Source organism: Ciona robusta, chromosome 9, assembly GCF_009617815.1.
Source record: "Ciona robusta chromosome 9, ASM961781v2".
In the NCBI taxonomy this organism is placed as follows: Eukaryota; Metazoa; Chordata; class Ascidiacea; order Phlebobranchia; family Cionidae; genus Ciona; species Ciona robusta.
In genome coordinates, this window is record NC_143243.1 from 6,424,589 (window position 1) to 6,439,624 (window position 15,036).

Genomic DNA, 15,036 nt, shown 5'->3' on the forward strand with positions numbered 1-15,036 from the left:
TGCAGCAACGCCGGCACACAAAAGCTTGCGCGCGGCGATAGTATAAACATTACATTCCTACGTAACGCGGGGTTACTAAGGCGCATGTGCTGGAATAAACGTTTTGACAAATATGCGTGTTTGGGCTTTACACATACCATGTTTACTTAATGCATAAGGGTTGAAGAATCGGTGTTGCCTATTTGACGTAACATAAATTTATAAGGAATATTACAAATCAAATAATTGGTATTTATGCTACGCAACATATGTTACAAAGATTCTTCAGATTACTATCTTGCAAAACTGATGATGCTATTTAGGTTAAATATATCACAGAAAATACATCTTTTTGTCCCGTTTTTCGTAGCGCTTGACACAAAATACAGATTCTATTTGAAAGGGGTTGATAATGCGATTTAAGTGAAACATATATAGTATGAACTTATATTTGAAATTTTTTTGTGTATCACGCATATTGTAGCACTTAGTCATATAAATTAATTAATTTGGTATTTTTAACTTGGTACACTATATTAAAGTGTACAAGCAGAAATATTCCAAGTTACGTATATTCTAATTACCCCCACGAAGAGTGTTCCACCTAGACAAGAGTTCACAAGATTGTATAAAACTCCATTGTTTGACCAAATAACTCAAACTGTTTTGATAAAAGTAACAATAGGGAAAGTCCGTTGTAACTTTCAATGGTAACATAATACATTCCATTGTAAATATTAAACAAGAGCCTATATTGTACGTGTAGGGTTCCGCCACGTGAGTCACCTATAGGATTTACATGTATTGATATGATAGACTAGGAGCCTATTATAGCGCAGTATATGTAAAAATAATTTGTAATAAATTCCGCGAACCTGACCCTGATGTCGGGCTTATATAGTGGAGGGATTCTTGTATTAGCAAGGGCCTGATGCTGCGAAAATGTAGCAGACCACAATCAAGTCAAACAAATTGTAAAATAAAATATACATATTTCGCTTTTTAATGGCACCTTCAGTCTCTTATTTAAATAGAAATCTCTTGTTTTGTTTGAATAAGAGACCGACCATTCCATTTGGACAAAATATATTTGTTTTATTATACAATTGGTTGGACTAGGTTTTTGTCTTTTACATTTTCGTAGCACCAGGTCCTTACATATGGTATTAAGGTAACGATAACGATTGTTTCGTAGTGCTGTAGCTATATTTAAATCACAGGAATTTTATTTCTGAATCGCTGCTGAAATGGGACAGATATCGTTTAGAAGAAACTTAGTTGTTTTATTAAATTTGGTTATCTTGATGTGTACAATTGTATCAGGTATTGCTGTATGAATGAATGTAACTTATTTATACTTCCGTGGCGCAGCATCCGATGATCGTTATAACACGGGTGTTCTGTTCTATACACCTTGTGCCCGCTTACGAGTTACCACGTATAAAACTTTGCCAATGTTTTTTAGATATAATATATGACTGATAATTTAGACAAACCGTAAGGATTGCTGGGTTTGAGTAATTACCGTTATGTATCTTGCCCAAGCGCATTTATTCTAGGCCCACAGTGGGAAAAGCAACATCCAGCCTTTTAATAGACGAGTGCGCTAACGTACTTCGCCACATATACTGCACCGCCAAGGTATAATAATAAAAACACGTTGAGCAGTGTAACCATTGTATAAATACAAAACATATATATCACAGGCATTCCACTAAATTGGTGCGATGACGTGTTTAAAGCTATAAGTTCCGAAGATACAGTGGAAATTAAAACACCAAGCCCACAAAAGATTAATTTCTGCACGGGTAAGTTAAAACACAATATAGTAGAGTTGGGTATGACGATGGAATACAGTTGGTGCCCAAATCCCGTATTTTCTGACGACGTTTTAAAAATTAGCAAAACGGCCTATATGCGAGCCGTGAGGATACGGTTATATAATTCTGTAAATATTCTTTGTTTACTATACCAAATAGGCAAGAGTAGAGAATGAAAACAAATTCCCTCTTTCCCCACCCTACTACATTTTAGTTAACTTGAACGTTTTGTTTGTTGCTACGTTTCAGGAATAAATAATAACAGAGAAGGAAAATGTTCGTTCAATACCGCGGAATGCACGGACGATTGTGGACCGCTTGGCCACCAGACCGATGAATGGGATTGTCCGATCAGTTGCGAATGTAAATCGAGTGGTTTCATAGAAGGAGATATCAAGTTTGATAAACAAAATATCCAGATGATTAGAAAGGTGATTGGATTAAAGCTGACAAATTTAGGAAATGCGATGATGTTATAACGTTTGCTATACTTATAGCGCCACACTTTGGGAACTTATTTCCCTTATAGAATAAAATATGCATATACAACGTTTGGGTAATGGCCAACTCTGACTTAAACCTCAGCTCCCGTAACGTGTCACTATGTAGGACCTCACCCATATATACACGATATAAAACCATTGTCTCAACAGACATATGGGAAAGATAAGGACTTAAATGCAAGAGGAGCAAGTGTAGGACTAGACCTGTGGACCAATAGAGTTAATGGGCGTGTCAAGGTTCCTTTCGTCATGAGAAATGATACGTGTAAGTTGATTAGTATTAACTTTTTTGGAATAATTGCTACAATTCAGTAGTTACTAATTGGTTGTCTAAATTGTTAACGATGCAAAATGATCACCCACAAAGTTAAATGCGTATAGTAACTTGTGAGCGGGCACGAGGCGTATGAAACAGAACACCTGTGTTACTACAACTGTTGTTGTCCACCACGCGAGTATAAAGGTTATTTATTCATTTATTTAATGAACAATATTCTTAATAGTAAACGCGTCAGAGATAGCAATCAATGAAGCAGTCGCCGCTATATCAAGTAGTACTTGCATTGATTTTATAAACAGAACTACAGAAGTGGATTTTATTGAGATTATACCCGACATCGGTTGCTGGTAATTTATTTTGTTTAAATATGGTGTATCTGTTTAACTTTATGTAGTACTCTGGGATAGGATAGATACCGTAAGCTATTGTAAACTCGCGCAGGGACACGGTTGTATAATATTCTTTGTTTACTGCCACATGGGACGATAAAGGGTAATGGAAACGTGTCCCATATTTCACTTACCTACTGTACCATTTTACCCCAATCTACTAACTATACATATTTTTAATCACAGGTCCTACGTTGGAAGGAGAGGCGGTAAACAAGAACTTTCCATTGGACCAGGATGCGAAATTAGTTGGGTGGTTCAACACGAGTTTTTACATGCTCTTGGTTTCTGGCACGAGCAGTCTCGACCAGATAGAGACGATTACGTTATTATTCAATATGATAATATAATAGAAGGTAGGCACACGTAATATATTACGTATTTTCACTATATCATTTAATTCAATTAAAACGGCGTTTCTTTAACTGAGAAGGAAAGCCCAAAATCAATCACACAGAACTTTACATATGTGATAGCTCTTAAGCGGGCACGAAGTGTATGAAACAAAAATCATGTAAGTATCATAACGACTGTAATTAACCGCCATGCAAGGGTAAACAAGTTGTTTAACTAAAGTTTCAAATCAATATATTCACAGACAAAATCCACGCATTTGAATTACGAGCAATTAATTCACTCGGTTCACCGTACGACCTGCAGTCTATAATGCATTACCATGCTTATGCATTTACAAAGAACGGCGACGCTACCATATTGGACAAAGCAACGAATGAACCGATTATTGGGCCTGATCCAAGAGTATTAACCCAAGAAGATATAAACCAGTTAACCACGCTGTATTGCAACCCTGTTGTCACGCAGAGCACAACAACATTAGCCGTAACAAAAACTACGACAGCAGGTATATTAAGCTGCTTGCGCGTTTGTATGTTGTACAATATAAATAAAATAGACAAATACAATATAAATAAATATAAGTATACTACGTGGTAAGATAGATATTATGTTTTTTACAATTAACAACTCAAACGAGGTAATAAAAGAGATTAAAAACGTAGACCATCCTTGTATTTTCGATAGTTTTTTAACGGCATCCATCTTACCCCACAGTACTATATATAGAGAGTATAAGATGGGGGGAGATGGGACACCATGTTTCATTCTATTTTTACTAAGTAGTAACCAAAAAACGTTCAAATAATTATAAACCATATCATCACGTCTCCCATAGACTGTTGGTAATTGTTTTTAAAACACGATGAGAATATTAGAATATTATATGCTAAATATCCTGTCTTCCTTCACCCTACTATATTATCTGTTTTCTAAATTGATTTTATTACAGGTGGAGCTGCAACCGGTTTACCCAACGTGTATTTTACAATCGCCTGTACTTTAGTCTTGATATTGGGAACATATTTCACTAGGTTGTTATAATAGTTAAAACCAATTATGTTTTATTTGGTATACTGATTATATGTTGACGTTTGGCTTTCTTATTAACAATTGCCTATATAATATAAATATAATATAAATATGGTATGAAAGACATCTTCTCGCAATAATTCGTCCAGCCATCTTAGAGAATCGACATTTTGTCTGCCATAGGGCGAGACATCATCATGGTTTACCGTTAAGTGTCTTATCCAAGCACACATAAGCCCACAATGGTAGCAACGTTAGGTTTCGAAACACTCGAGCTAGACGCTGCATGGCGCGCGAACCACTTTGCTGTAGCGCCATTGCCGGAAGATCTATTTCACACTTGTATATAATACACCTGGCAGCAACAACACATAAAATACAATGTATGTGCGCCACGTTGTGTATCTCTTTGTGTATCTCTTATAGGCTTTATCATGAATAGTAAATCAAATATCCCAATTCCAGAAACACGAATTAGAATATTAGCCGATCTATACATAGGTTAAACACAGAGCAATATTTGTTAAACAAATTAGTAATTAAACTACACATTATAAAACCAATGCTAATGTAACACTTACATTACATCAGATTGAAGATCATCTCAATAAAAGCTTTGCATGTAACCTAACATACATAACATAACCTGTCACAGTAACTTAACATAACAGCACTCCAACAAGAACTACCGAACCAAATACATTTAAACCAAAGTTTTACCACAGGGCGCCTGGAAGTTAAAGAAACGGCGCCGTAATCAGTTTGCGGCGTTTTTTTTAGGATGGGAATCTGCGTGATGGAACATAAGTCTGTTACGCCGAAAGCAACTTCATTGGCTTGTATTCAGAATAGTAAACAAAATTCATCAAGTAAAACTAAACTCAATGAAAGTATACACAGACTGGCGAGCAAATAGTTAAACATAATAAGAGTAAGATAATCCATGGTTTTGTTTTGTTTTATCGCCACCATTCAGTAGTAAACAAAGAATGTTTACAGAATAATATATACAACCGTATCCCAGGACGCGTTATTAATTGTTTAAAACACGACCGGGAAAAAATGGATAATTTGTGCCAACGGTATCCATCTTACCCCACAGTTATAATATAGTAGAGTTGGGGGAAGATGGGACGCTTTTGGCGCATAATATTCGAATATCCTGATCGTGTTTTAAACAGTTAACAACGGTCTATGGGAGTCGTGAGCATATAGTTTTCTAATTCTTTAAATGTTCTTTGTTTACTACCACATTGGACCAGAAAGTAGAGTTAAATGTGTCCTAACTTCCCCCATTCTACTATATATCAGTTCATTTATAGTTATAATCGTGGATGAAAACTGTTGTCGTAAACGTATATTTGCAAACGTGGTTTAATTATAACACTGTTGTTTTCGTTGTAGCGGCTATACCGCTTATTCTTTTTAAAGTCAAAGTGTTTCTACGACTTTTGTAATTATACAGTTTCTTAAAATAATACGTCATGTTCACGTCATATGACGCGTAATATTAATGAAAAAACTGTGTTTTCGCAAGAAGCGTATATGTTGTGGCTGTTGATCCCAAATTTTACTTCGAATGCAGTTTTAATTTGAATTTAGGCTAAAAAACTTTTCACAAACTTTTCCACCACCACCATTACCCTAAGCTAAGGTGTTATTTTTACGTTTACGTATATATCTGAATCTAAATGCGTCATATATGATGAGGCCTTTAACACATAAACAGTTAGGGCAAGATGGCACATGTTTCATTCTCTTTTACCGTCCCATTTGATAGTAAACAAAGATACAGAATATTATAACGGTATCTTTACGAATATTAAAGAACGTTGTTAATTGTTAAGAACACGATTAGGAAATACGGGACATTATGTGCTAACGATGTCCCATCCTACCCACACCTTTCTTTTTCGCAACGTAGGTAAATTTCGAATTAATCTTTCCTTAATTGATATTCACATCAAACCTTACAGTAAACTTACAAGAAAACTTTACAGGTATTGTATGTAGGACCATCACGCGCTTACACGTCATGTGCTAATAATAGCGTTAGCAATCAGCATTATTACCACAACCATTATAATTTCCGACATTTATTTATTAAGATTTATTTGACAGTATAAGATAAATTATACACAATATTCCGATAATTAAAAAAAAGACAAATTTTAAAAGGCACATGTAAAAACTTATCACATAAAGTCAAACGAAAATGCAAAACATATTTTTTATGCTTTTTATAGTTTTAACGCAATTTAATTTGCACTGTATTGTGGGTTCATCAGCCATGTTTTATTTGACACTTATAATAAAAGTATAGGTTTTACCCATATCGTGTTTTATCGACTGTTGTTTTACAGGTAATTCATTTCTCTTCAAAATTAAATAAAAATATTGTTATATGTTTAACTTTACAGTTTAAATTTCTTAATGATATGATTCATAAAAGTTTGTTTACGATTGTGAAAGACAATATACTACGATAAGGATAGAGAATCATAATAATAACATTACAAAATATTATCTTCAAGTTACATCAACAATAGAAACGATAACACCAACGATCCTGGTAATACAAATAACATTGGTACATTGAACGACGCAGATCCTCCGTCATCTAACAAATAAAATTTAATGTTAGAAAAATACAAGCATTTGTTTTAAGAAATATAAAATTATGATTTGATTTCAGTCAATAAAATAACAACTGTTCAACGAAAACTGGATCTATAAGTTCATTTTATCTCCAAGTATAAAGAAATGAATGAAACTAATTTATTTTTGCATGACGGGACAACGGCATTAGTCGTAACATGGATGTTCATACTCCTCGTGCCAGCTGATGAACTACCACGTATATGTAACTTTGTGGGCGATATTCTATAACGTTGTATAGGTTAGCACACAAAAGACGGTTAATACTTTAAACACTTTGAGTCGTTTACCTGGTTCTCTTGTGGCAGCCAGGCTATGCACGTTGTTTACTGTTGTTGGTGGTGTATTGGTGGCATGTTCGTTGTCGTCTGTTGTTGGTGGTTCATTGGTGGTATGTACGTTGCCGTCTGTTGTTGGTGGTTCATTGGTGGTATGTACGTTGCCGTCTGTTGTTGGTGGTTCATTGGTGGTATGTACGTTGCCGTCTGTTGTTGGTGGTTCATTGGTGGTATGTACGTTGCCGTCTGTTGTTGGTGGTTCATTGGTGGTATGTACGTTGCTGTCTGTTGTTGGTGGTTCATTGGTGGTATGTACGTTGCCGTCTGTTGTTGGTGGTTCATTGGTGGTATGTACGTTGCCGTCTGTTGTTGGTGGTTCATTGGTGGTATGTACGTTGTCGTCTGTTGTTGGTGGTTCATTGGTGGTATGTACGTTGCCGTCTGTTGTTGGTGGTTCATTGGTGGTATGTACGTTGCCGTCTGTTGTTGGTGGTTCATTGGTGGTATGTACGTTGCCGTCTGTTGTTGGTGGTTCATTGGTGGTATGTACGTTGCCGTCTGTTGTTGGTGGTTCATTGGTGGTATGTACGTTGTCGTCTGTTGTTGGTGGTTCATTGGTGGTATGTACGTTGCCGTCTGTTGTTGGTGGTTCATTGGTGGTATGTACGTTGCCGTCTGTTGTTGGTGGTTCATTGGTGGTATGTACGTTGCCGTCTGTTGTTGGTGGTTCATTGGTGGTATGTACGTTGCCGTCTGTTGTTGGTGGTTCATTGGTGGTATGTACGTTGAGGTCTGTTTTAATTGTCGATGTTCCAGTCATTACTGGGTTGCAATACAGAGCATTTACTTGGTAAATATCTTCAGGTGATAAACTTAGACGTTGAGCCCTTATTGGTTTATTGGAGGTTTTGTTCACTATTGTTGCACTGCCGTTCTTGGAGAATGATAAGCCAGAGTAATGCATTATAGATTGCGTGTCGTATGGTGAACCAAGTGAATTGATCGTTGTTCGTTTTCTAAAGTTTTTTGCTTTACCTGCGGGTAATTTTAAATTAAATCTGAGCTATATATTTCAAAGCATGAAAATCGTGAATGTATAAAATAATTACCATCCTTGATATTTTCCCAACGAATAGTTACATAGTCGTCTCTGTCCGGTCGAGACTGCTCATGCCAGAAACCAAGAGCATGCAAAAACTCGTGTTGGACTATTCCACTATATTCGCATCCTGGCCCAATAGATAGTTCTTGTTTACCGAACTCTATACCAACGTAAGACCTAGCACATCAGAAAATTTAAATAAAATGTGTACTGAACGAAAGCTAGACAAGATGCTTAGCCACCTATAAAGTTACATACGTGTTAACTTGTAAGTGCACGAGGTGTATAAAACAGAACACCCGTGTAACAACGACTGTTGTTATGACAATTAAAAGATTTCTTTCTATATTTATATTTACTTATATTCTATATTTACCAGCATCCTGTTCCAGGTATAACTTCAATAAAATCCACTTCTGTAGTTCTGTTTATAAAATCAATGCAAGTACTTCCTGATATAGCGGCGACTGCTTCATAAATTGCTGTCTCTGATTTGTTTGCTATCAAAAAATATTGTTCATTGAATAATTGCATACATGAATGTAAAATATGTTATCCTTACATAGCATGGCAACAGCAGTTGTTATAACACAGGTGTTATGTTTCATACTTCTTGTATCCGCTTATGAGTTACCACTTATGCAATATGTTTTCAGCATGAGTGACAATTTACACAACCCGTAAGTAACCACTGAGTTGTATGGCGATTATTCCAATCACAAGTTAACACTAATCAACTTACACGTATCATTCCTCATGACGAAAGGAACCTTGACACGCCCATTGACTCTATTGGTCCACAGGTCTATATTTAAACTGGTTGCACCTCTTGCTTTGATTGTCGAAGGTATCCCATATGCCTGTAGGAAAAGTAGTAGTAAGCACTACTTAGTAATAAGCAAACAGTATTTACAGAATTACTTAACTATTTCAAGGCTTTAATGGAGCGTTGGTAGTTGTTCCAAGGGCGATTGGGAGATGTGGGATATAATATGCTAACGGCATCCATCTAACCCTACAGTACTATATTGAAAAATTGCAAATCAATCACCTTTTTAATCAGCTGGATATTTTGTTTATCAAACTTGATATCTCCTTCTATGAAACCACTCGATTTACATTCGCAACTGATCGGACAATCCCATTCATCGGTCTGGTGGCCAAGCGGTCCACAATCGTCCGTGCATTCCGTTGTATTAAAGGAACATTGTTGGTTTTGGTTTACAGAAATATCAATTGGTAGTCCTGCACATTTGGTTACAATAATGCATTAAGTTAAAATCATTCACCTACTAATAATGTTACATTTGAGGTGTGTATTACATTTATGTTAGTTAAATATGTAACAGTCTTCGATTAGTTTTTACGTTCCTCTTACCTGTTATTGCAGTAAATGTAAGAAGCAAATCTAAACAGAACACTGACAAAACATAGTTTAAAATCATGGTTTTGTTTATGGACAGACTGCTTATTTTTATTCAAATGAAATTAAGTTTCTGTTTTTGGAAAAATATAGTAAAAGTTTGAATAATTTTTTTCCGATTAACTAAGTATGTTTCTAGCATGTGTTCCTCGTTATGAGCGTGTTTAGTTTGTTTATTTATTTTGTTGTGTTTGCAAAAGAGACGCATATAACAAAATAGAAATACAAATATTTTATTTCGGCAATTGTATACCCGCTAACTACTATGCGCCAACACATATACACGTTTATATCACCCACAAAGTAATATACATGGTAACTGGTAAGCTGGCACGAGATGTGTTATATATAGTAGGATGGGGGAAGACGGGACACCTTTTCATTCTCTTTTCTCGTACATTTTGGTAGTAAACAAAGAACATTCAAAGAATTATAAAACCTTGCCCTCGCGACTTTCATAGACCATTGTTAATTGTTTAAAACCCGACCAGGATATTTATATATTCTGTGCTAAAGGTGTCCCATCTTCCCCCACCCCACTATATAGATATTCTATACTAGTAGTGAAACAATCGTCCTAGTATATACTTTGCACAACCTATGCGTATAAATAGGTTCTTCTACGCGCAGCAACTGCCTCAACTGTGAGGTAACGATCGCAACATTTTCCTTTATATTAAGAACAAATCTGTGACGTAGCGAATATACGTTTTGTTTTAATGTACTATAGTAGTGAGTGTCGCCATGCAGAAAACTTTCAAAATAGACGACTAAATCACTCTTTGACTTTGGGTGTTCAAATACCTTCTAACCCAAATTAAATTTAAATGCATCGTGTACTTTTGTTTCTGGCGAGATACAAAAACTTTCCGAAGCTTATTAGTACTTTTATTATTTCTATTAAGATTTTCCACACGGTTTCATAAGCTGCATGTTTTGTTTTCTTTGCATGCGGCAGTCACCCATATATTATCATTTTTAATATATTAGCATATACTACTACGATATTTACGAAGAAATTGTAAGCTTTCATGCTTTTAGGTAAAACTCAGTAGCATGTTTACCGGAGCATGCAACAAAATAGCATTTAAATTATTTTCGGTAATAATCTTTAAATAATTACAAAAAATGAAGTGACTTCTACGAGTCTAAATCTAAAGATGGTGTACCGTATTAATATTATCAGATCTTTGGCGAAAAGGTTCAGAAACATATATGCGTGCTATACACTATCGTATTACATGTTTTAAATGAACACATAATATGCACTGTATATAATGCGTTACATCGATATACAAAAAGCACTATCGTATTATATGGTACATTAGAAACATGAGATATTCTGTTTATTGATGTTAAAAGATGCAATATCGTGTGTTATATCGCATTTCCTTATTAATACAAATACGTATATTTCCGCAACTAGAAATACGTTTTCGTTGTTCGGCAATTGGTTTAGCATTTCAGACTAAAGCCTGTTTATAACAGAAATTTGAATCTTAGTTTAGCAGTAACAATTTCTTTGTTTGTACAGAAGCCTATATAGCCATGGTTCAAAACTCTTTTATGCAAATGTTCTGTTTAGATTTGCTGTTTACTTTTACCGTAATAACAGGTAACAGAAGCGTATAAAAATATGAAAGTTATGTTAACTTGATTCATTGCTATTGTAATGTAACGCAGTGTATTGTAGACCTAAACATAAGTATAATCTAAAAGTTGTTCTTATTATTGTAACCAAGCTGTGTATCTATAGGCAGCCCGCTAACTCGGTGCGAAGATGTGTTTTATGCTTTAAATTCAGAAAACACGAATGGATTAATTAATGTACCAGATCAACAAGACCTTACACGTTGTGCTGGTAAATTTAACTGATCTCCTAAAACTTTATTAAATAAATGTAACGTACTTTATTCTCATGTGGCGGAGCAAAACAGTCATTATATCACATGTGTTTTGTTAATACACCTCGTGTCAGCTTACGAGTTCCTACGTATGTAACTTTGCTGGTGATTGTTTTATGTATATGGTCGAATTTGGACACCCCACTGGGTTGAAGAAATAAAAGTTGTGTTTTTGTTTTCCTTAAGACACATATACTCCCACAATGGTAGCACCGTCAAGTCTCGAACCTGCTACCTATATGAGCTATATCCGTTCCTGAACATTTTGATACAGCGCCATTTTTTCTGTTAAGTTTCTATTCTATTTACGCAGAAGTGGTACAAGCTATAAATAACAGCAGAAAGTGTTCGTTCAATACCGCGGAATGCACGGACGATTGTGGACCGCTTGGCCACCAGACCGATGAATGGGATTGTCCGATCAGTTGCGAATGTAAATCGAGTGGTTTCATAGAAGGAGATATCAAGTTTGATAAACAAAATATCCAGATGATTAGAAAGGTGGTTGGATTATGATAAACTTATAAAATACGATGAAAGTTACGCCTTTTCATATTTTCTGATCATGTTTTTAACAATTAACAACGATTTTTAGAGTCGCGAGAACGCAGACATAGGAATGTGTAAATATTCTTTGTTTACCACCAAACTGGACGATAAAACAAAATAAAAACATTACTCATCTTACCCCACAGATCCCGTTTTACCCCGTTCTATTATATATACACAGGCATACGGAATGAAAAGTCGGGTTGCGATGAAAGGTGCGACCGGTGTTTTAGATCTATGGACCAATAGAATTAATGGACGTATCAAGGTTCCTTTCGTCATGAGGAACGATACGTGTAGGTTGATTAGTGTTAACTTGTGATTGGAATAATCGCTACAACTCAGTGGTTACTAATTGGTTGTCTAAATTGTTAACGATGCAAAATGATCACCCACAAAGTAACATACATAGTAACTTGTAAGCGGGCACGAGGCGTATGAAACAGAACACCTGTGTTACTACAACTGTTGTTGCCCACCAACGAGGATAAGTTACATCAATTTATTCAATAAAAAATGTTTTTAATTTTAGTAAACGCACCAGAAATAGCAATCAATGAAGCAGTCGCCGCTATATCAGGAAGTACTTGCATTGATTTTATAAACAGAACTACAGAAGTGGATTTTATTGAGATTATACCTGGAAGAGGATGCTGGTAAATTTATATAGAACGTGTTGTTTACTGTATTAAGGTTATTACCATTTGAGCATCGATGTTTATGGACACTGCTGATGAGACTGCTCTGGCGTTTTAATAACCATCCTACAAAAACCATCTTAGCCCAGCCTATAATAACATCTTATCCTAACCTACTATCAATATATTTGTATTTAAAGGTCATATGTCGCTAAGAGAGGCAGTAAACAAGAACTTTCCATTGGGCAAGGATGCGAATATAGTGGAATAGTTCAACACGAGCTTTTGCATGCTCTTGGTTTCTGGCACGAGCAGTCTCGGCCGGACAGAGACGACTATGTAACTATTCGTTGGGAAAATATTCGCGACAGTAAATATATTACAAAATAATTTCGCGCTCAAAAATGTATAGTTTTTCATTAAAAATTGCTTGCAGGATCCGCGCGTAATTTCAATCAAGTGTCGACAATTAGATCACTTGGTTCACCATACGACACACAATCGATAATGCATTATCACGGCTATGCATTCTCCAAGAACGGCGAACCAACTATTGTGCACAAAACCTCCAATGAACCAATAAAAGCTCAACGTGTGGGTTTATCACCGGAAGATATTTACCAAGTGAATGCTTTGTATTGCAACCCCGTAGTAACGGTTCCATATACACAAACTACAAAACCAGGTATAAATATTGGATTTGGTAACTCGTGAGCGGCCCCACGTGGTGTGTGAAACAGAAGACCCGTGTTACAATGACTGCCGTTGCTCCGCCATGCGAGGATGAATAAGTTACATGCAAGGTAACTTTGAACGGGCACGAGGTGTATGAAACAGAACAGCCGTGTTATAAATACTGTCATTGCCCAGTCACGGGAGGATAAAGCAAGCTAGATTATACTGTGGGGTATAAGATGATAATCGTTAGCACCAAAATATCCCTTATTCCCTAAACGTGTTTAACAATTAACAAACGCTCTTTAAGTATCGTGAAGATACGGTTATATATTTCTGTAAATATTCTTCGTATTTGGGTGGCAAAGAAGAATGAAAACGTGGAACACATTTATTCATTCTAATAATTGTTCGTTTTATTTTAGGTAACGGAGTTCCTACTTCCCATATTATGTTCATGGTACCGATGATGTTTTCATCAGTAGTGTATATGCTGGTATCGTTGGTATCAATATAATTTGTGATCCCAATGTAAATATTACATTCACGGAGTTATTGTGGGTAGTTATTATATAGTAAGGTGGGGAAAGATGGGACACCTTTAGCATAAATTATTTAAATATCTTATAGAATGAAAATTTGTCCCATCTTCCCCCACCCCACTATGTTATATACTTTTAGTATTTTTGCAATATCGTGCTTCAAGTTTATAAACAATATAGGAGTTGTTTAATTATACGTCATCATAAATTTCGTGAAAATGGCCCTAATCTCGTGCTCATGAAGTCGGACGATTCTCAAAAGCAACTTACCAAGAAAACAAGTCTAACGAATTGTATTCTATGAAAAATATATTTCTCCTAAAATGGCAGTCCAACGAATTTAGACTTGATTTTTATATGTTACGTATTCAATAGATAACAGTATCTATGTTGTATAAAAGCGTTGCTACCATATTGAATACACATACATAAGCAACCATATACGAGTCTTGTACTTACGGTTTCCGTTATGTTGTCCAATCAACTACATTTATCATATAATGCTTGTAGTGCTTGTTGATTGGTTTGGATCCAAGCTCCACAATCATTGGTAAACAAAATCCTTCACATACTGGTTGCAACAGCCACATTTTGTAATCGACACTCTTTCCAACACTTTTATCCGTATTTAGATTTTTTACGATTGTCGTTTTTCTGTTGATTCCTTTCTCTTCTTTGTTTAAATAACATGGCCTTCGCTGTCGCTTTCAAAGAGATATAAAAATTACGTTACGTTGAGTTATGTACATATTGCATATATATTTATATCTGCGAGTTATTGCACATAATTTAAAATTTCTCTGCACTGTATATATGATCTGGTATTTCAAAACTATATGGAACTTGTATTCAGTTCCATACTCCAATGATTAAGCTGCGGTTAATACCAATAAGTTTACCTTTCTGTCTT

The 15,036-nt window shown here is 35.6% G+C and overlaps 3 protein-coding genes across 3 annotated transcripts; 2 read left to right on the plus strand and 1 right to left on the minus strand.

Moving 5' to 3' along the window:
- Positions 1-1,094: 1,094 nt before the first annotated feature.
- Positions 1,095-4,413, plus strand: LOC149731700 (astacin-like). The gene is made up of 8 exons (XM_089884132.1): positions 1,095-1,302; positions 1,686-1,787; positions 2,049-2,230; positions 2,453-2,567; positions 2,806-2,929; positions 3,158-3,327; positions 3,570-3,833; positions 4,278-4,413. Exons 1-8 carry the CDS (start codon positions 1,227-1,229, stop codon positions 4,367-4,369), a joined length of 1,125 nt encoding a protein of 374 aa, XP_089740258.1. The 5' UTR covers positions 1,095-1,226; the 3' UTR covers positions 4,370-4,413.
- LOC149731701 (uncharacterized) lies at positions 3,771-10,970 on the minus strand. Its single transcript, XM_089884135.1, has 7 exons — positions 9,774-10,970; positions 9,447-9,640; positions 9,138-9,255; positions 8,772-8,895; positions 8,403-8,572; positions 7,306-8,328; positions 3,771-6,977 (listed from the first exon to the last, which is right to left on the minus strand). Exons 1-7 carry the CDS (start codon positions 9,838-9,840, stop codon positions 6,892-6,894), a joined length of 1,782 nt encoding a protein of 593 aa, XP_089740261.1. The 5' UTR covers positions 9,841-10,970; the 3' UTR covers positions 3,771-6,891.
- Positions 10,971-11,298: 328 nt separating this feature from the next.
- Positions 11,299-14,891, plus strand: LOC149731702 (low choriolytic enzyme-like). The gene is made up of 8 exons (XM_089884134.1): positions 11,299-11,433; positions 11,575-11,679; positions 12,036-12,223; positions 12,453-12,567; positions 12,804-12,927; positions 13,110-13,279; positions 13,346-13,594; positions 14,010-14,891. Exons 1-8 carry the CDS (start codon positions 11,367-11,369, stop codon positions 14,099-14,101), a joined length of 1,110 nt encoding a protein of 369 aa, XP_089740260.1. The 5' UTR covers positions 11,299-11,366; the 3' UTR covers positions 14,102-14,891.
- Positions 14,892-15,036: the final 145 nt, after the last annotated feature.